The 23,100-nt window shown below is 42.7% G+C and overlaps 1 protein-coding gene across 1 annotated transcript; it reads right to left on the reverse strand.

Moving 5' to 3' along the window:
* Window positions 1-7,107: 7,107 nt before the first annotated feature.
* On the reverse strand, window positions 7,108-22,858 carry TRAT1 (T cell receptor associated transmembrane adaptor 1). Its single transcript, XM_073328831.1, has 6 exons — window positions 22,742-22,858; window positions 14,526-14,639; window positions 12,824-12,860; window positions 11,415-11,473; window positions 9,327-9,385; window positions 7,108-7,967 (listed from the first exon to the last, which is right to left on the reverse strand). Exons 2-6 carry the CDS (start codon window positions 14,635-14,637, stop codon window positions 7,716-7,718), a joined length of 519 nt encoding a protein of 172 aa, XP_073184932.1. The 5' UTR covers window positions 14,638-14,639; window positions 22,742-22,858; the 3' UTR covers window positions 7,108-7,715.
* Between the last annotated feature and the right edge of the window lie 242 nt (window positions 22,859-23,100).

Genomic DNA, 23,100 nt, shown 5'->3' on the forward strand with positions numbered 1-23,100 from the left:
CCCCTGTGTAATCAACCGCCCTCCTCCCCAATTTCCATAGCCTCCACACCCAGACGCCCAAGAACGCGGTGGGGGGGCCACCAGCCAACCAGCCACTCCGCCACAGAGGATTGCCCAAAAAAAAGAAGGCTGTCATTCAATAAATTTTAAAGTTGTAAACTTTTAAAGTGCTGTGCTTAAAGTGCTGTGTGGCATTTTCCTTCCCTCCTCCACCACCCCTCCTGGGATACCTTGGTAGTCATCCCCCTATTTGTGTGGTGAATGAATAAAGAATGCATGAATGTGAAGCAACAATGACTTTATTGCCTCTGCAAGCGGTGATTGAAGGGAGGAGGGGCAGGTGGTTAGCTTACAGGGAAGTAGAGTGAACCAAGGGGCAGGGGGTTTCATTAAGGAGAAACAAACAGAACTTTCACACCGTAGCCTGGCCAGTCATGAAACTGGTTTTCAAAGCTTCTCTGATGCGTACCATTTCTCCTGTGCTCTTCTAACCGCCCTGGTGTTTGGCTGCGCGTAACCAGCAGCCAGGCGATTTGCCTCAACCTCCCACCCCGCCATAAACGTCTCCCACTTACTCTCACAGATATTGTGGAGCACACAGCAAGCAGTAATAACAGTGGGAATATTGGTTTCACCGAGGTCTAAGAGAGTAAGTAAACTGCGCCAGCGCGCCTTTAAACATCCAAATGCACATTCTACCACCATTCTGCACTTGCTCAGCCTGTAGTTGAACAGCTCCTGACTAATGTCCAGGCTGCCTGTGTACAGCTTCATGAGCCAGGGCATTAAGGGGTAGGCTAGGTCCCCAAGGATACATATAGGCATTTCAATGTCCCCAACAGTTATATTCTTGTCTGGGAATAAAGTCCCTTCCTGCAGCTTTTGAAACAGACCAGAGTTCCTGAAGATGCGAGCATCATGTACCTTTCCCGGCCATCCCACGTTGATGTTGGTGAAACGTCCCTTGTGATCCACCAGAGCTTGCAGCACTATTGAAAAGTACTCCTTGCAGTTTACGTACTCGCCAGCTTGGTGCTCCGGTGCCAAGATAGGGATATGGGTTCTGTCTATGGCCCCACCACAGTTAGGGAATCCCATTGCAGCAAAGCCATCCACTATGACCTGCACATTTCCCAGGGTCACTACCCTTGATATCAGCAGATCTTTGATTGCGTGGGCTATGTGTATCACAGCAGCCCCAACAGATTTGCCCACTCCAAATTGATTCCCAACTGACCGGTAGCTGTCTGGCGTTGCAAGATTCCACAGGGCTATTGCCACTCGCTTCTCAACTGTGAGGGCTGCTCTCATCTTGGTATTCATGCGCTTCAGGGCAGGGGAAAGCAAGTCACAAAGTTCCATGAAAGTGCCCTTACGCATGCAAAAGTTTCGCAGCCACTGGGAATCGTCCCAGACCTGCAACACTATGCGGTCCCACCAGTCTGTGCTTGTTTCCCGAGCCCAGAATCAGCGTTCCACAGCATGAACCTGCCCCATTAGCACCATGATGCATGCATTGGCAGGGCCCATGCTTTCAGAGAAATCTGTGTCCAGGTCCTGATCACTCATGTGACCGTGCTGATGTCGCCTCCTCGCCCGGTATCGCTCTGCCAGGTTCTGGTGCTGCATATACTACTGAATAATGCGTGTGGTGTTTAATGTGCTCCTAATTGCCAAAGTGAGTTGAGCGGCCTCCATGCTTGCTTTGGTATGGCGTCCGCACAGAAAAAAGGCGCGGAACGATTGTCTGCCGTTGCTCTGACGGAGGGAGGGGCGACTGACAACAGGGCTTACAGGGTTGGCTTCAGGGAGCTAAAATCAACAAAGGGGGTGGCTTTACATCAAGGAGTATTTCAGGCAGGACTTCACGGAGGGTTCTAGTAAGAAATGGTGCACCTAAGTTATTGTTCTTATTGGAACAAGGAGGTTAGTCTGGCCTCTGATTGATACATGGCTAGATTTACCTCGCTGCACCTTGTCTGTGAGTGACTGCAGTGTGACCTAGAGGAATGAGTCCCCTAGACAGGGGAGGGGGGGAAGCAAATGAGTACAAAACAAATCTGGTCTATTTCTTGTTTTGATCCACTCTATCTATCTTTTACATCTTTGGTTGGCAGCAGACGGTGCAGAAGGACTGCAAGCCATCCACATCTCATGGCTGCTCAGCAGAAGATGGTGCAATATGACTGCTAGCCATCCTCATCTCTTGCCTGTCCGGCAGAAGATGGTACAGTACGACTGCTAGCAATCCGTATCGCCTGCCTGTTCACCATAAGACGGTTCAATAGGACTGACTGCAGGACTAAAGAGAATGACTTGATCAAGTCACTCCAAATTTAGTCCCTGAGCCCATGTCTGTCCAGGCGCTCCTGATCGACCTCACACAGGCGACCAGGAGCACCTCGGACATGACAATGATGGCTACCAGTCCTATTGCACCGTCTGCTGCCACAAGGCAATGGGTTGCTGCTGCTGTGTAGCAATGCAGTACCGCGTCTGCCAGCACCCAGGAGACATACGGTGACAGTGAGCTGAGCAGGCTCCATGCTTGCCGTGATATGGCGTCTGCACAGGTAACTCAGGAAAAAAGGCGTGAAACGATTGTCTGCCCTTGCTTTCACGGAGGGAGCGAGGGAACGGGGGCCTGACGATATGTACCCAGAACCACCCGCGACAATGTTTTAGCCCCATCAGGCATTGGGATCTCAACCCAGAATTCCAATGGGCAGCAGAGACTGCGAGAACTGTGGGATAGCTACCCACAGTGCAACGCTCTGGAAGTCGATGCTTGCCTCGGTACTGTGGAAGCACTCCGCCGAGTTAATACACTTAATGCACTTAGAGCATTTTCTGTGGGGACACACACACTCGAATATATAAAACCGATTTCTAAAAAACCGACTTCTATAAATTCGACCTTATTCCGTAGTGTAGACATACCCTAAGAAATGGTGATGTATCCAGGGAACTCAATTGATGTGCCAGCTGACACTGTTGAAAAACGTATAGACTGATGTGATGTGTATGACATCATCTTGGTTCTACATGTTACCTTTTCTGTCTGGTCTACCAGGTCTTGTCTGAGGGTCTGGCTACACTTGCAGCTGTAGAGCGCTTTGAGTTAAACCAGCAGTAGGGAAAGCGCCGCAGTCTGTCCATACTGACAATTTTAAGCGCACTGGCGTGGCCACGTTTGCAGCACTTGCAGCAGCATTAGGAGCGGTGCATTATGGGCAGCTATCCCAGCATGCAATTGACTGCAACGTGCTTTTCAAATGCAGGGGTGGGGTGGAGTGTGACAGGAAGTGTGTTGTGTGTATGTGGGGGGAGAGAGTGGGTTTTGGGGGGGCTGAGAGCATGTCAGCGTGTTGTCTTGTAAGTTCAGACAGCAACAGACCCCCTCTTCCCCCCCCCCCCGCCCCTCTCTCTCACACAGCATTCCACAGTAACAGCTTGCTTTGTCTTGGAGCGGCTGTAAGAAACAGAGCTTTCAAAGGGCATATCCGCATTCCTGGGCAAGTTCAAAACAAAGAGAAGAGTGGCCACTTGACTCAAGGGGATTATGGGACGTTTCCGGAGGCTGATCAGAGCGCAGTAATGCAACACCTCGTTCACGCTGATGCTCGGGCGTTTCAGCCACTACGCAACAAGCGTTAGTCTTCTCGCCGAGGTGGAGTACCAGCTGTGCTCTAGCCGTGAAGTCAGAGCGCTCTATGTGCCTTGCCAGTGTGGACGGGTGGTGAGCTGGGGTGCCCGATGCTGCTTTAATGCGCTCTGACTTGCAAGCGTAGCCAAGCCCTTAGTCATCTTTCCCCTGTTCACTATGGCTTTGTTCTTTTTCCTCTTTGTTTCTTTTTCTTTTGACTTTATTCTAATGTAAAGTAGTGAATAAATATCAAAAATGCTTTTGATATGATGAAGGTGGTTTCAGACTGTACTGTATCATTTTAAAAAAAATTGTCATTAACATAGTAAAATATTTAAATAATGCAGATGTTTATTCTTAACGTCATCCTAATAAATTCACTTTATGTCATTGTACTTATATAACATTTAATCAATAACACCAAAAGTTACATCAGGTCCACTAGGTGATATGTTGCCTAAAGAGCAGGGAAGAATGTTCGCTGTCAGACAACTTGTTTTTAAGAGACATTTAGCAACCCCCTAAAAGCCATTATGGCAAAAAAAAAATAAATAAATAAAGGCTATTGCTAGGACAGGTTATGGCTTTCCGGGATGTAGTGCCTCAATGCAACAGGCTTAGTCCAGGTTAAAAAGTGAACCTGAGACCAAAGAGCCAGAGAATTGCTTCATTATATAGATATCTGCAGTCTGGGGAGGAAAAAACCTCTATCTCACAGAGCAACAGTAGAAGTGTCTCAATATATAACTGACATGAACATTATGGTTATTTATCCTAAAATGGAAGCTGTGGTGACAGCGGTAGATAATGTAACTAAAATGGGCCACTAAAATGATTAGGGGTTTGGAATGGGTCCCATATGAGGAAAGATTAAAGAGGCTAGGACTTTTCAGCTTGGAAAAGAGGAGTCTAAGGGGGGATATGAGAGAGGTATATAAAATTATGAGTGATGTGGAGAAAGTGAATAGGGAAAAGTTATTTACTTGTTCCCACAATATAAGAACTAGGGTCCACCAAATGAAATTAATGGGTAGCAGGTTTAAAACAGATAAAAGGAAGTTCTTCACTCAGCACACAGTCAACCTGTGGAATTCCTTGTCTGTGAAGTCTAGGACTATAACAGGGTTTAAAAGAGAACTGGATAAATTCATGGAGGTTATGTCCATTAATGGCTATTAGCCAGGATGGGTAAGGAATGGTGTCCCTAGCCTCTGTTTGTCAGAGGGTGGAGATGGATGGCAGGAGAGAGATCACTTGATCCTTACCTATTAGGTTCACTCCCTCTGGGGCACCTGGCATTGGCCACCATTGGTAGACAGGATACTGGTTTGGATGGACCTTTGGTCTGACCCAGTGTGGCCATTCTTATGTTCTTAACCATTGCAGTGATCAGCCAGGGAGGGAAAGCTGAGTGTGGGAGAGAATTGCTGATAACTTCCATCTTCACTTCTCCCAACAAACCACCAAGGGACAAGTATAAGGAATATTGTACGCCCTATGTTGGTGTAAATTGTCATAGCTTGACTGAAATCAGTGAAGACTGACAATGCCACAGAGGGAACCAAGCGTACTGACTTGGGCACCAACTCAGTAAATGACTTTAAGTACATGCCCTTAAGTGAAGCAAGTGCTTAAATCCCACTGACTTGAATGGGCCTTAAGCATAAGTGCTTTGTGGAATTGGGGCTTTGGTAAAGTTCTCTGAACCTTGATTATCAGAGACGTGGGATTTTCAAGTGTGAGGCAGGGAAGCCAAAGATACAGACCATGCACAGAGTACAAACAGTGTATTACAATGTCACTGGCCCCTTTGAGAGGGAGTGTGAGGTCCAGTGCACCTGGACTGATTACCTGCTGCCTAGTTGTGCTTCAGAGAAGGCACCTGGGCCTTACAAAGGGCTAGACAGCTGCAGGTTGTTAGCAGTTACTCACAGGTGCTGTAAGGCATAAGAAGGCCCTGGCTGGGCCCTGAATCAGGAGGAGGAAGGTAGTAATGGAAAAGGCTATACCTCAGGCCTCCAGGAAGGAAAGAAGGAAGGCTGGCTGTGCTCAGTTTAGAACTGGAGGTGAACAGTACTGGAAGTCTGTAGGGAAGACAGAGCCTCAGGGAGGAGGGACTGGTCCTAGAGGAAACTGGGATGAAGAGATTGTAAGTCTGAGTTTTCTTTTGAAAGACTTTCTGCAGGTCTTAATAAACTGGACCCCAGGAGGGGGGAATGTTCTGAATATCTGGCCTGTGTGGACTTTTTAAGGGAGACTGAGTTAAAGGGAAACTAAGGCAGGCCTCAGCAGAGCTATCTAGCCAGCAAGTGGGTACTGTGGAGTAGGAGTGCCCTTTGAAAAAGTGAGAGACATATAGGGAGTAATGGACCTTAGCCAATCTTTATTTAGATAAAAGTCTTCATAAATTGTATTAACTGAGAATACTATATTCCTTATTTTGATTCTCTGTATAACACAAACATGTGACAACATGAATGCTTGTCCTGGGGGCTGTTTGCTTGCCTAATTAGTTAGATAAGCCTTATTTTTAATCACCTTGAAGGGGCTTGGTACTAGATCTGTTTGGTGTGTCAGCTTAGTTGAAATACTTATTTTACATCTCACCATTAACAGAGATGCTGTTCAAAACTTTTTTGGCTCATGGAGCCAAGAGCTTGTTGATATGCAGCTAAGTCTTTTTACTTTGTTTCAATCTCACTCAACTATGGTAATTAGGGCAACCAGATTAAGATAGCATTTCTTGTTCTGATGTCCTTGTGTTTAGCTTCAGGTTTAGGGGGCAGGGAGGTATTAGTCTGGGGAATTGTTTTTTTTATAATGCCTCATGTATTTTCTGTTGATTCCCTACTAGCATTATTTCTGCCTCTGCAACACTAGTTGTCTACATCTCACTTAGAATGAAATAGTTTCTAGGAGAGGAAGTCAATTTGTGTGTTGCTTTTAAATAGGACCTTGAGCAATCAAGTTCTTTCTGTTTTTCTTTATGCTTTTCATATGGGAAAAATCTACCCCTTTGCCCTGGCACCCAGATGCGGCAGCATTATAGCAGTGGTGTGTTGGTGTTTGCTACTATTCCTATTCACGTAACACCCAAAATGTGCCATACATAAAATTAGTCTTTGCCCCCAAAGCGCTTTCAAGATAAAATTGTGCTGTACATTTTTAAGTATGACCTATGCATACAGTTACTGAATTGTTTGGGGAGTAAAAAGACTTTTCCTATCTTCCTAAAATAGTTTTTAAAGTCATTTTGTCCTCCTCAGGAGCCTTATTTTCACAGATCATTTGCCACTTTCTTTTACAGATTGTTGAATAGACCGAGAAAATGTTACTGGTACAGAAGTAGAGATTTGAGATTCTGGTACTGTTTGCCATAGGAAGCTAAGAGTATATTCGAATAGCATTACGTTTGCTGGGTATGCAAAGCACTAATTAAATGAACTGAAGCAGTTATATTATTTTCTAATTAACCTTAAATATTACTGCAGGTCACAGTAGGACAGTATTAAATATTGAATAGCGGGACAAGTTTTAACTATTAAATATGCCAGTCTTAAAGTGCCTTTGAATTCCCAAACTACTCTTGAAACAACATAGGATAACAGGCAAAATATGCTAGCTTTCTACAGAGGATCATGTGGCCCATTTTTAGATCCCTTGAGGTGGGATCCATGGGCAACTGAAATGAAGTAAATCCTGCTATAAAGCATACAGGATAATTGCTAATTTGGGGCCAAATTCTGAGAGGTACTTGGCTCCTGTAACTGCTTTACAAAATAGATAACTATGAAGGTGGCCAGCTCTTCTTTGGGTTGCTTTAAAAATTAGCATTCTGTGTCTAAAATCCTGCTACCTGCTGACCTAAATTAGTTGGCAGTTATGCCCAGCAGACAATTTGAATGAATCACTTACCCATTTATACCATTGGTTTCATTTACCAAGCTATTCTTCCAAATTCAGGATACTAGTTATTCAGTCTTTTTCCCGCAACATAAACAAGTGAAAGATCTACTTCATCTTGTGTGATCTGTCAGTTGAGTCAGGGGTCCTCTGTAGATGTTTTGTCCTATGTTGCATGAATCAAGCCAAACAGCCTGATAGGGTCGTCATGAATGGCTTCCTCTGTTGGTTTAGTTTCAGCTGCCAGCTGGTCACTGTTGAGATAAATGCTAGTTTGGGAAGCCAGGGTGCTGTTTTTAGATGGCATCTCTTCTTCATTCACTTCTAATGGAGGAGCTTTCTTTTTCCTAGGCTTCCTGTTTTTTTCCTTGATGCTGTGATCGAGGGAGGCATAGCACACCTGAGTTTCAACCTCCACCTGAGAGGAAAATCATTTTTGTTCAGTTTAATCCTTTCCTTAATCAGTACACCTTTTAAGACTTTCAGCTTCTTAAGACAACCCACCAGTCTGGAACCTTCAGCATAGTGTTCTTGTGAGACATTTCGGTTTTGAAGGGTGAGGGATGTACTGTATAAGTCTGGTTCTCAAGGGGTCCTTTCTGCCAAGGACCCCTTTGGCATCTGACTATGTCCTGGACTCCTTTCGTTTCTGGTACTATTGGAACATATCTGCCAATTTGACCTCTCACTCACAGCATACGCAAGGTCCTGCTGTGCAGAGGATGCCATTTTGTTCTCCGTCAGGACCAGCTCTAGGCACCAGCAAAGCAAGCACGTGCGTGGGGCGGCACAATTCCAGGGGCAGCATTCCGGACCCCCTTTTTTTTTGCTTGGGCAGTTGCACTCTCGGAGCTTGGGGCAGCAAATGTTTTGTTTGGGGTGGCAAAAAACCTAGAGCCAGCCCTGTTCTCTGTGCGGCAAAAGTGGCAGAATGCTCAAGGGACAGACCCCTGCATAACTGAGGGGTGTGGGAACCCCACTTTGGGAGCTACTGGTATAAGGCAACCCCAAATTTTTGGGCTCAGAGGCATCACTAGATGGTTTCCCAACCCCATTTCTTCTTCTCCTATCCTGGTATTTAGTAAAGAGTTAACTCAGATGCCAGGTTTTTTGTAGGGTGTGTGAAAACCTACACTGGTTTTGCCTCAGGGGGTAGGGAGGATATGTGGTCTTGGCCACAGGGTGTGGTATTGACTCTGGGCCTTACGTTTTTTGGGTACTTACCTTGTACTGGGCATGTTGGAGATAATCAAATATAGAACTATATCCCTAATGAATTCATGATTACTAGGTTTTTCAGCTTGCAACTTCTTATTAGCAATTGATAGCAACATTTTTAATTTCAGGCCATTGCTTAATTTACAATAGTGGATAATATCTCTTCCACTTAACCAAAAATTCTGGTTTTCTAGTTTTTCTTGTAGTATACCAATACTACAGGGCTGAACACATTATAAAACATTGGTAATCAAAATAGTAAAATGCCTTCAACATGTAATCTTTCATCTGACTAATGGCTGAATTGACAAGTTTGACACAATTGACACATCTGGCTGGTACTTAGCTGCTTGCAATCCTCAGACTTCCTCAATTAAGGCCCTGATGGAGCAAAACACCTACATACATGCTTAAGTGCTCTGCTGAATTGGTATGTCCATTTTTGTAAGAAGACTGAATTCTTGGGGTATATTCTGCCATTGGATACATGTGAGGAGCTTTGAGGCAAAGTGCCTGCCTTAATGCAGAAGGCTAAGAGCAAGAATATAAATAAGGATACCTTTACTTCATTAGCGCGTCTCCGAGGCTGGGCCTTCATTTGTTCATAGCAACATTCATCTAGATTATTGGAAATGAAAATATTTAATAGTGGTTAGAAGATTCTGCCTGTGATTAAAGAGTGAACAGACACCCTGTTATAGAACTCAATTCTCCATACCTACATTAGTGGAAGTTCAGGTTCTAAACTATATTCCCTCCCTCACTCTTCAAGCTGCTAGGAAATAAACTCTACCCAGGGATTTCCTAGCTTTTTATTTTCACAGTATCATATTATTGGACAGTGTATTAGGTTGTCCAGCAAAAGTCTTACAATTATGGGGCAACTTAAAACATTGACAGACTTGATAGTGTCAGTCGCCATGTGATTTGACAGGTCTTACAAGCTAAATATAGCTGAGAAGGGACAGTATATGGGTAAGAGAAATACCCGGAGTCAGGGTTAGAGTAATGGCGGGGCGGGGCAAAATGATAAGGTTCTATTCCTTGCTTTGCCACTAACTTTCTATGAACTTGTTGGATCATACTAAAGAACTTCTGTATTAAAATCACAAATGAGTTTGATTCCCCATAGTTTAAATTCCAGGGTATTACTAATTAAGAGGTCTCTTGGATTTTGGTACCGTTTCTCTCCCTCTGTGTGAAACTTGCAAGCTGCTAATTGTGTTAGTATATTCTATGACAGAGTCTGTTCTCAAAGCAATTCTTTGTAACAACAACTACTCACATAGAGAGACTCAAAGCAATACTCTGTAACAGAAACAGCACCCAGAGACTCTCCACCCTTTTCCTGTATTCATCTCACTTTGTTAACAATTGTGATTAAAATCAAGATGGAGAATGTGTGTGGATAATAACTGAACGATCAGGGAGGTGCCAGCCTAAGAATCCAGTGTCCATCGGCTGAAGAAGGCGTCAAGTGGAAATAACCAGAGGACCCCCCCCCCCCCGGAGGGCAGACTGGAATCCACCCAACAGCCTCAAGAATGGGAGAACCAAAGAACAAGATAACATCTGGCAGCACGGAGCTGTCAGGAATGTGCTGTCTGCTGATTGATTCAGCAACAGCATGATGAAGCAATTCCCATAGACTGGCATAGGAAGAAATTCCTATAAAAATGGACTCTAGAAAGTGAGAACTTTGGGTTCTGATTCTGCAAACCAACTTCCAGGAGCATCAGATGAGCATCTGACAAGGTCCTGCTCCCTCCTCATGTCCAGGCCACCTGGCCAGTGGCTTGGCATGAGCAACTCTAAGGCTGGTAACTATGATAACGTTGCAGAACCTGTGTGTGTGAATAAATATGAAATTGAATGGAATGTTATAGCTATAATTGCTTACTATGATTCTTTCTGTATTCACAATAAATGTGGCATTTTGCCTTTTTCCCCTTTAATAAGATCCTGCTGGTTTTTATTTTATTGGTACAACAAACTTGGGCCAAGTTACCTTTTCTCTTCATGCCTCCATTTTATGCCCTGGTAAAATGGACATCTCCTTCCCTCATAGAGGAGTTTTGAGGGGGAGGGTGTGAACACAAATTTGCACTGGTTCTAGTTAGACTGGTGCAAACTCCCTTGTGAACACTGTCATCTTTTGAGTTTAGTTTAAACCTGTTGCTAATCTCTCTGAGGCAAACCAAAATAGGCCTAGTTGAACCTGAAATAATTGACCACGCAGCCTTTTGTACTGGTTTAACATTGCGCCTTTAGTTAAATTGGTGCAATTCTGCATGTAGATTAGCCCTTATGTGCTTTTGAGAACTTTTAAAAAGCCCTCTTCATTCACATATCTTAATGTCTGGAGAGTAAAATATCAAACTCAGTTTGTGCTAGTCAATCCACTGTCACAGCACTATCCCAAGATCTAAGTTAATATTATGGGAATTAACACATTTTGGTTTTAAAATGAGCAACTGGAGGTTCGCTGCTTCTTTCCCCTGTAACTGGAACAAGTGCTTATCCATTTTATCAACAGATAGTGCTTCAGAAATTCATGTTTTAGGAGACCTTTCATAAAGGATGTTAAGCATTCTGTGTCTATTATTGTATGTTCATTTTAATAAGTTCTTAGGATAAGATATCTTACCTAAAATCTCCTGATTGAGGTTGCCATAAACTGGGCATTCTTCAGTATAATCATCATCGCTATAATGGGGAATCAGAAATAATTGTAATTCACTCTGTAATTGTGCATTGAAATATCTTCTGCTGCACAGAGCAAACCTGATCCTTTTTTATGTAAATAGCAGGGGTGCCCAGAGGCCCCTAATCAAGGTTAGGAGCCCATTGCGCTGAGCACTTTTCATATAGACCTACGTATAGATAATTAACAACAAAAATCAGTATGAGCCTTAGAAGAGATTACAGTCCAAATAGACAAGACTGGTGAAGAGTGGGAGACAGCAAGTATTGTTTTACAGCTGGGGAACTGGGGCAAGGAGTCTGTGGAACAGCCAGGAGTTGAACCCAGATGTTTTGAGTCCAAGTCCAGGATCTTAATCGTAAGATCATCCTTGTGGTCCACTTGAAGAATTTAATATGCTTGTAATCAGTTTTGTAAAAACCACACTTAGCCCAAATATTTTCTGACCTTCAAAGCTCTACAAACTGAAGGTGGTGATAGTGTAGAGGAGAAAAGCAGATCTGAAGAAGGAAAAAGAAATCATTGGCAAGTGCAATCCCCAGCTGGCATTATAGAACATCCAGAATCCTCCTGGTCTTGGTGAGCATCCTATCCTCAATGAATGGTATAACTTAAAGGCTAAATGTTTTAAAATGGTGTGTGCCCAAAACATGGAAATTGTGCATGCAGGCTTCTGCATGCTGAAAGATGTTTTGTATGACACATTCCTAGCTGTGCAGCTTATTCTTTGCCTGGTCAGTGGTGTATAGTTTTTCAAAGGGTATTTTTCATTGTATGGCTGTCTACATGCTAACTTCAGACAAATCAATGGTAGGGTATTGTTGGGGTACAGCATTTTTGTATTAAGGTTTTTTGTTTGTTTTTGGGGTGGAGAAGAGCTTTGTAAATGTCTGTTTTCTGAAAAACATGAGTTGGATCATCCAGAGCCAGTTTTTTTTAAAAGAAAAAAACCCTATTCTGTAAAATATAAATACAAATACTGAGAGATTATGGAGCAGTAATTAATCTGAGCACTTAGCAGTGAGTTTGGAGGGCCCATTTTCATTCTCTCTGAGGCCAAGCAATAATAAATACCCATTTAGCTTGCTATCCTAAACTGATTAACTCTATCATGCTTCTCCTATTACTAAATGAACTCCCTCCACCTGCTTAATGAAGTGAGTGCAGTATGTCCCATTACAAGTTGCATTCTTTCCTTCATTCCTTAAGTACCCCTTTTAGCTGTAAAAACGTTTCCATGTAGATCAAACAAGACCTTCCATATGTCCTCTGGCCCATTCCTTCAAATCCAGCCATTGTAACTTAATTTGAGTATTATGTCTGATTTTAAAAGGTTAAAATCTTCAACATACCTTGGACTATATTCTTGATAGTCTCTGTACGTGTAACCTGGAAAATATTTTAAAACACAAGTAGTTTAAGCAGAAAGGAAAATATGAATTGTGTAACTGTTGAGCAATACAATACAAGAAACTGCCTGGCAAAAATATTTTAAAAACCAAAGGCTAATTCCTTTCTGTTTTAAAAGAGACGGGACATGAGGCTGGTGGGGGGCTCACTCCAATGCAGCCATCCCTTCACTGGCTCCATCAGGAATTGAAACGGCAGTCATTAAATGGCCCGTAAGGAAGATGATATCAGAAGTGTCAAAACACTTTTTAAAAATGAGAACCTCTGGCCCTGCTGCTTCCTTCTCTGGGTGGGAGCGACACTGCAACAGACATGTCTTTACCAATTAACAAATATTGTATTTAACAAGAATAAAACTCATCACAGTAGCTCAGCCCCAATCACAAGAGAGCTCATCTTGACTCAGACACAGAAAGCCAGAGTGTCACTGCAGTAAAAGGTCAGAATTCATCAGTGTACATGTAAGACACCATCAGCCAGTTCCCCCAATTAACTTGATGGCCTGGCTCGGAGCTATTACTCTTCAAATAGAAGGCTTCTCAGCAGGTACCAAAACAATTTCCCTTCCCAGTTAGCAGCTGGTCCTAGCCTGAGGTAGGGACCCCTGAGTTAGTGATTACTGGAACCCATATTCAGGTTCACAACTTCATCCCTTTACAAATTCACTTGAGAGGATGGTGTGAGGAAGTATATGATTCTGATTGCATAGGAGACCTACATTCATAAACCATTACAGGGCACCTTTTCAGACAAACATGCAGGTAAACTTGTGCACCTTATTATTTACTAGTATCTAATACTCTGCCCCAAGGAGCTCAAATCTCTCTGAGGTGGGTGGGTATCTATCCATCTATTTCAGTCTACCCCCTGACTCTTTGCTTGATTTTTATCAGCCCAGAAGCACTGGCAGCAGAATTTATATATGTGTAAGGGGCCAACCCCTACTAAAACTCAGTGGTGGTTTTCGTTTGGCTAGCTCCCAGTACCAAAAGAAAGGGGAAAGGTTGTTGGGAAATCAGGACCCTGAGACTGACAGTCCCCAGGAACAATGGGGAGAGGCCAATGCTCCAGGTCAGCCTGATTGATAATGTGGGCAGGTTAATCAGGGAGTCAGGAGGCCAGGGAAAAAATAGAATTTGGATGAAATCTGAAATTCAAATAAGCATTCCTAAATTCAGGGGGGAGAAAATATTGCCACCTAGATTCATAGCTTGTATTAATGTGTACTTAAAGTGCTGTTGTGTCTGAAATTCAGGTAGCTAAAACTTACAGATGAGGGAAATTGTCTACATGAAAAATGTTGAAAACATTATCTGAATTAAATTCTGTCCCTTGCTCATGTCTGGCTGGCTCATTTGGGGAGAGTAGGTTGGGGGATTGTTTTTAGATTTTTTTTTTTAAATTGAGTCATACTGATGTTTTGAAAGCTTTTGTTTTTAGTTGACATACCATGTGACATCAGGTATCCATGCCTTGCAAGTTAAAAATGCATTAGTATTAGAATAAACTTTTAGGAAAAAGTTCATTATAAAACATTCGGTCTGCTTGCCAGAAAATTCCCGGTGGTGATGAATTTGTTTGTAGTCTCTCTCAAATACTCAAACACAATCTTTTGCATGCGCATGCACGCACGTCATTTCTTACCTTTTTGCTTGTTTGCTATGCAGTATGAAATATTTATGACCAGCGAAACAATCAGAGCCATAGTCATAAAGGCTAGAAGTCCCCAGATTGAAAAGTGGCATGCAAACTCCATTTCTGTAACAGAAAGCAAATCCCTGCATATTACATCGGTTGGTGAGCCAAATTCTGAAGTTATAGACAAGCTTTTATATGAAAATAATTCTACAATAAGTGTGTCCACACATGGAGTTAATGAGGAATAGTTAATCTTCATTCAATTCACACTGTACTTTATTCCAGATTGAGTGCCTTATTCCAAACTAGTTTAAACTAATTCTAGAATATGAGCATTCACGCACGGAGTTAATTAGAAATAGGTGTTCTAAAATAACGCCCTTGGTAGGCAAGGCCTTATTCTCTATTCAGGCAAAACTATTGGCTTCAGTGAGAGTTTGCCTCCTTAAAGACTAAGGACTTCATTATTTGGCTGTATATTAGGACTTTTTTCCAAAGGAACCTCAAAGGTTGGTCTATTCTTGCATCTTCATATTTTCTGCTCCTTTTCCACATCTCCTTTTCTGTGAAAAATCTGTTGACCCTGTTTCTCCCTCTTCCCCTACCAAAAACTCCCATTTTCTCCTCCTGACCAGCTGGGCTACTGGAGGGAAGTCTTTCTACCCCAGCAACAAGATAGGGGAGAGAAATTGAGGACCCAGCGCTGTAAGAATATAAGCAGCTGGGAGTCCATGGACCTCCAAAGGGTTTCAGAGGCAGATCTTAGCAAGAGCAATAGCTTCAGAGGAACCCTAAAGTAATAGTCAGCCAGTGTTAATTGTGCATATAGTGGGGGGATTTGGGGGCAGCTTGGGGTCCCTCCATCCCATGTCATCCTCTCCTTGTTGCCCAAGGCAGGAACCCACCTCACTAAATGCCTTCCTCATTTTTCACAGTGGTTCCTCTTGTGATGCTAACTTAGCTCATCCAAATTCTCCACCATCAAGCCTGGGTGAGTAGACCATAGTGTGTTTGCAACCTCCTGCTCTGATGTAGCCAAAAACTGGGCAGAGTGTCATGCGTCTGATTACTCTTATCTGCCAAGTAATGGGGGAACTATTCCCAGAGAGAAATACTCAACTGTATGAGTAGGGACAACCTGAATCTACATCTGCTTCTCTGTAGGTTCTTGTGTCTCCCATCATGGCAGTATCAGAGAACTTGAAATGGATCCCGTGGGGGTGGGGGTGTTAAAGCACTTGAACTCCAGTAATCTGCAGGAAAGGACTGAGCTGGAACAGGGGCCAATAGGGGCTGCTGGGGAGGGGGGTGGCAATTGGAGTGAATGTTAAGGGTCAGATCAGGCGTGCTGATCGTCATTTTCATGTGACGTCCTTGAACTTCCTTTGCCTTTTTATATATATAATATATATATATAAATAAAAGGTCTAAAGGGGGAAAATTGTTTTCCTTGCAGGAAGGGCCAGGGCTTTCACTCCTGTTGAGAAGACACAGCTCAGCTCATTAGTTGCTGCTTGTTAGCTGCTGCTCAGCTCATTAGCTGCTGCTCACCTGGAGCATTGCTCCCTCTGGTTGCAGCACTTTTTATTCCCTAATGAGGTACATACTGCAAGAGCTGCTTTTTCAAAAAAAAAGTCCAAGCAGCAGTTGCTTCTGTGTAAAATGTCCTTTTCATAAGGTCCAATCCATTGGTCATTAAAGTCAATGGAAAAATCCCAAATGACTTGTAAGGGCATTGGATCATGCTCTTCGAATTCAATTTTGCTACCATTGAGGCCAATGACAAAGCTTCCATTGATTTCAGCGGGAGCAATGTAAGGCTCACAATTATTGCCCTGTGTCTGTACAGGACAACTGCTCAGCAGCCGGAGCTAGAAATGCACTAGAAGAGCCAGGAGATGGGACTTTGTAGTAAAATTGCTCCCATCACGAATTGCACAGGTCTCTGGTCTCTGATTCCTTCCCCCACAAATCCCTCTTCTTTGTAGAATTGCTTTAACCATAATTTTCTCTCTGAAAGAATGTTGTTGGTTGTTACACACTATCCACCCACAGCCACTTTTTGAAGCATTTTTAACTAAGTCATCAAATTTCCATTCCCTTGCCCTTTTTTTAATAGCCTTTTCAGCTTCACCCCCTTGGTATTCGTTTGTATAGTAGTATGATGATTTTATCTGTAGACCACCAACAATGTGTTTCTCATTGAGTCCTGTTGACCTCAGTCACTGCAGCTCGGTTCTTGCCTCTGGTTTTTAGGGTGATTTGGCCGGACGCAACAAGGAGGTCCAACAACTTGTCAGAATACAGTGGCACAGTGAGTGTATGGCATAGCCTCTCTTAGAACTCCCTGCTTCCCAGCTCTTTGCTGAAACCACTAGCTGACATGGCTGCTTCTTCACTGACAGCCATCTGACTTGTAATCAACTTGATACCCAGGCTGCAAGTAGTTCTCTCATTTAAGGGTTAAGGCCCTGATACTGCAAAGAGAATGGCATACCGGGACTTCTGTGTCTTTCCTGAGTCCCAGGGAAGTCAATGGGGCTTCACAGGTACAGAGATCTGCCAGCAACAGGAGCTAAGTGGGGTTACTTAGTCATAGAATCATAGAAGATTAGGGTTGGAAGAGTCCTCGGGAGGTCATCTAGTCCAACCCCCTGCTCAAAGCAGGACCAATCCCCAACTAAATCACAATCCTTAAAAACCTCTTAAGGATGGAGATTCCCTCACCTCCCTAGGTAACTCATTCCAGTGCTTCACCACCCTCCTAGTGAAATAGTGTTTCTTAATATCCAACCTAGACCTCCCCCACTGCAACTTGAGACCATTGCTCCTTGTTCTGTCATCTGCCACCACTGAGAACAGCCTAGCTCCATCCTCTTTGGAACCCCCCTTCAGGTAGTTGAAGGATGCTGTCAAATCCCCCCTCACTCTACTCTTCTGCAGACTAAACGAGTCCAGTTCCCGTAGCCTCTCCTCGTAAGTCATGTGCCTCAGCCCCTGATCATTTTCATTGCCCTCCACTGGACTCTCTCCAATTTGTCCACACTTTCTGTAGTGGGAGGCCCAAAACTGGACGCAATACTCCAGGTGTGGCCTCACCAGTGCCGAATAGAGGGGAACAATCACTTCCCTCAATCTGCTGGCAATGCTCCTACTAATGCAGCCCAATATGCCATTAGCCTCCTTGGTAACAAGGGCACACTGCTGACTCTCTTGTCCAGCTCCTCATCCACTGTAATCCCCGGGTCCTTTATTGCAGAGCTGCTGCCGAGCCAGTTGGTCCCCAGCCTGTAGTGGTGCATGGAATCCTTCTATCCTAAGTCCAGGACTCTGCACTTGTCCTTGTTGAACCTCATCAGATTTCTTTTGGCTCAATCCTCCAAATTGTCTAGGTCACTCTGGACCCTATCCCTACCCTCCAGCTTATCTACTTCTCCACACACTTGGTTCGCAGATGACACTTGCTGAGAGTGAAATCCATCCCATCATCCAGATCCTTAACGAAGATGTTGAACAAAACCAGCCCCAGGACCTACCCCTCCACTTGATACCGGCTGCCAACTAGACATCAAGCTGTTGCTCACTACCCATTGAGCCCGACGATCTAGCCAGCTTTCTATTCACTTTATAGTCCATTCATCCAATCCATACTTTTTTAACTTGCTGGCAAAAATACTGTGGGAGACCATATCAAAAGCTTTGCTAAAGTCAAGATATATCACATCCACTGCTTTCCCCATATCCACAGAGCCAGTTATCTCTCATAGAAGACAATCGGGTTGGTCAGGCATGACTTGCCCTTGGTGAATCCATGTTGACTGTTCCTGATCGCCTCCAAGTGCTTCCAAAATGGATTCCTTGAGGACCTGCTCCATGATTTTTTTTTCAGGGACTGAGGTGAGGCTGTAGTTCCCCAGGTTCAATAATGTGTGGAATATTTTGAGCCCTATAACTACATTGCTTCGTATGATTCAATCAATCTCTCTCTAATGCTAGCATTCTCTCACATGGGTCATGAAACCTTCTTCGTGCATTTTCTTAAATATTAAGAAAAATATATTTTTTTTGGCAAGTGTCGTGCTGGTTTCAAGAAGCCCTAATTTTTTTCTCCTTCTCCCAGAAGACACGCTGCTGCAGTCCAATGACAGCTGTTGCCACCTGTGAGACTTCTCCCATTATTTTGCAATGGGTCTGAGACCTCCTTCAGGCCTCTGCTTTCTGAGACCAGTTCTGCCTGCCTAAGGTATTTCTAGGCTCTCCTTCGCTATGCTGTCTGAGCACCAGTAACACCTTGTATGTTTAGAAGTGCCTGCTGTTTGAGGATCATGAATGCTTGTAACTGGCTTTAAGAACTTATATTTCATAGAGATATAAAGTCTGTATGCATTACTCCCCTTTCTTCCCTAGGAGGAAATGAGGAACAAAGGGATCTCCTCTTAGGGGAGATTTTCAGGAGATCCAAAGCCCTTTGCATTTCCTGGAAATCTCCCCCAAACTTGCCCAGAGTCACATAAGTCTTTTGGAAGAGCCAGGAATTGAACTCTGATCGCCTGAGTCACAGTCCAGGACCTTAATCCCAAAACCGTCGTTCCTTGTGTTGCTTTCTCACTCCTTCTGAAGATATTTATTACCCTTCTCCCCTCCCCAACCTCTTTTTGCTTTTCATTTTCTCCACTTTCATTTTATTGCCAGGCATGGGGGAGAGAAGGAAATGATGTGGCCTGAGAGGGAGGAAAGTATAAGGAGCTGTAATGGAAACTAGTAGCATAAAAATGTCACTTCTGCCTTCACTGGATTAGAAAGTTTTGTAGAAGAGAGAGTCTCCCAAAAAGTGAGTTTTTAAGGTGGTTTGCAAATAAAAAAATAATAAAACAGCTGAGATGGTGCCCCTTTCTGAAGTAGAGAAGGCCTGAAATTTAAAACAAAAATCCAGTTTGTCCTTTTACTTAAGGAATATTGTGAATTTTAATCCTCCCTGATTTTGCTGGAGCAGGAATAGCAGTCTGAGGTGTGAACTGAGAGCTCTCAGCCCCTAACTGAAGAGGCAGGGGTTACTGAACCTCTAAAATGAGCAGTTCTCCCAGCAGTTTTGGGGGCATTTGATTTAATTTGGCATTAATAACTAACCAATATTTCAGTCTAGATAAAACTTACTTCTCAGATAATCAGGTTTAACTTCCTTGGTATTTTAAGATGTCACAAGCCTCCTACGTCTTAGTATCTCCTAGTAAAACCAGAGATGCAAGATCTGAATTTCTAATGTAAAAAGACAACCTGACAATTAAAAACAAACCCCACAACTATACAAGTGCATGGGGTTTTTTTGTTTTTGTTTTTTTTAACTTCATTAAGAAATATTTAAAAGGGCTGCGAGGAGGCACACACCCAATTGAGCTTTCTCCTCAGAAGGTCACTTTACATTTAAATCTTAAAATTATTTTCCAAAGCCCTCATTCAAACATTTTTATTGGCTTTTATTTAAGTTGGAAATATAAATACACACACATCCCATTTCTGTTCTGAATCTTTAATCGTTCTTATATAAGTGAACACATATTTGATCTGCTTGTCAGCCAACATTTTTCTTATATTTCATGAACAATGAGTCTTAAAATATCCATAAAGCCCTAAGAATGCCTCTCCGTGTGGCCGACCCTTTTAAATGTAAATTTCAAGCTAATTTCACTATCTAAACAGAAAATGAGCAAAATCTTGTATTTCCATATTCCTAGCTTTATAGATATGTTCCCCTTCTCTTCTCCATCTGTTCCTTTATCACCTGCATGCTTGCAATAGACTCCTACCCATATTTACTATGCTAAATGAATTATTTCAATATCTACAACTTTTGCGGCAGTGGTGGGGAAACCCAATAGCTCTGCACAGAAAAGAATGTCCCTGCAGATAATTGAAGTGCGCGCTCTCTCTCTGTGCTAGCAGGTGTAACCTGCAAAAACTGACCTGCTGTGCAAAAGATGTCCAAAAAATAAAACTGAGGGGGACCAAAAAAAGTGAGAAAAATGGAAAGAAAAGTCAGAATATTTGCGCTCTCATCATCATTTGGATTGCTCTATGGATTAATTTCTCTAAGTTTAATTCTCATCCACATAATCTGCTGTTATATTGCAAAAACAATACATTTTGTGTAGGCGAGAGAGATTGTTTTTAAAGATCTTATCAGCACATTTGGTTGCATTCTCCATTTATATGTAAATAAGTGTGATCAAACTGACCCTCTTTTAAAAAACAAGATAAAAATTGAAACAATTGAGTTTGTTTTTTTTAAATAATGCTTCAGAACAAAGAAGATCTGTAGGAATAATAACTGTAGCTTGACTATAATAAATCTGCAATTTCATCAAGGGCTTCTAGGATCATTTTCAGACTCTGACAAAGAAACATAAAGGGCTAGATTCCAATAATTTACTTGCTCTCAAGAGCAGCTTGCTCCAGGTACAAATCTTATCAAAGTCAACCTGGCTGCTTTTCGAGCAACATGTTCCTCTCTGTGTGGAAGAGGGTCACAATTCGGCCCAAAGACCTTCATAAAACAACTCATGAGCACCAGGAATTCTAGTTTCAGTTTTTGTACCTTGTTGGGGGATATATTTAATACATTACATGGTTGTACATTAAAAACATTTTGCATTTGGGTTGCTTCTGAATTTATGCCGCCACTTGTGCTACTCTATTGTTTTCCCCCAGTCGAGGGATTACTGGTTTGCAAACAAAGGGTCAAATTGAGAGGTGAGACTAAATGAAACAAATACCTTCCTCTGGTCCCTTTAGCTTGTAAATTTCAACAACTGGAATGCCTGTGCCCTTTTTTGGAGGGGGAGGGGGCTGCTGATCTTCAGGGCAGAGTCTGCCCTTGGTTTTAGAATATTGTACCTTGCTTTGTACATTAATAGTAGTGCTAATAAAATGTTTGTAGCGTAAAAATAAAATTAGTGTAGTGCTAATAAAATGTTTAAGATTCTTTTAAAATATTTCCCTGGCAATGCAATTGCTTTTTACCCTTTTCTAATTCCCCTCTTCAGACATCTTGTAAATATCTTGTCCTGTTTGCAGAGGACTCTGGTAGAATTGCAATCAAAAATATATTGTCTGAACTCCTGCTCGTCAGCTCTGATATAATCTGAACGGTGCGGGGAGGGGAGACAGCAAGGCTTCTCTTACCAAATTAATTGGGTGCTGGTGAAAGGTGGTGAACTGACTGCTTTTGGGGGCAATCAATCATTTATTTGTCCTCTGAATAGCTTGGGCTGCTGCAGTGCCAAGCTCCCCTACATTGCTCCTGTACCTGACTTCGAGAAGCCATCACTAAGCAGGATCAGATAGTTCATTCTCTGTTCAGTTCTTTCAGCTGAAACTGCTACGAAGGCTTCTTTAAGTCAGGTACAGAAGCAATGTGGGGGAGCTTGTCATTGCAGCAGCCCAAGCTATAGCTATTCAGAGGACAATAAATGATTACCCCCAAAGCGGTCAGTTCACCACCTCCCAGTTAATCCTGATTTCTCAGGGAAACGGACATCTGTCCACTTAGAGGATGTGGCGAATCCAGTTCCAACACCTTGTATCACAGAGGGAAATGTACTGAATTACTTTTGGGCACTACCAATGTGATCCAGATTTTAAGGGGTGATTTGAAGGAAAAAAGGCAGTGGATTTTGTCGCTTCCATTGGCCCTTCTGTTTCTCCGTGCAGACTAAATTCTGACAGTCTATGGAAAGAAAATATTCTTTCCAATTAAACAGTAAGATAATGTTCTGTAGTAATGACCCTTATCCAAAAATCCATTAAGTGACTGAATGTTAAATTAACATTAATAAAGCTTCCTCAGCTGTGAACTTTAAAGACAGGATTGATTCCCTGGAAAGGAGTCCTTAACCTGCAGTTAATTAGAGCGTGGCTAATTGCGTTTTAAGATATAAACTTCATACTTGAGAAGGGAAAAAGCGCACAGTAAAATCAGATTCCCCCTGTGCAGGCAAAAATTTTAAGCCTAAAAATGATGCTCATGTTTCTTCTCTAACAAATCTTCATGCACTTTGGCCCACTCCGCTGGAGATTAACTAAGATTTATGATGATGACTCATTATTAATTATTAATATTCAGCCTTTGAGTCTCTAAGCAACGTACTCAGGAGATATGTAATCTATTTAAACACTTTTTCTGTACAATACACCCAGAAACAAGAGATTAGGAAGAAAAGTCATACCTGTTCATATATGGTTGTTTTGTAGAAAATCCTCCCCCTTTATCGCAAACAAAACTTGGTTTTAAAACGTTGGCAGACGTCGATGTGCTGTTCTGCTCTGGCGTTGCAATTTGAGTATGTACCTGAAGATTTCTATTCGATCTTAAGTCTTAACATCTGTTCCTTGTTCACTTATGAACAGGAAATGTGGTGGAGGCCGCTTTTACCTCATATCAAATTGGTGATCTCCTGCATTGTTTTCCTCAAAAAGAAGTGAAAACATACATGTGTGATCATTTGTATTTGGTATTATCTATCTGTCCTGCCACATACACAGCATGAGACTGTGAGACTTAAAATTCTCATGTGAGGAGCTGGAT

Source organism: Lepidochelys kempii, chromosome 1, assembly GCF_965140265.1.
Source record: "Lepidochelys kempii isolate rLepKem1 chromosome 1, rLepKem1.hap2, whole genome shotgun sequence".
Lineage (NCBI taxonomy): Eukaryota > Metazoa > Chordata > Testudines > Cheloniidae > Lepidochelys > Lepidochelys kempii.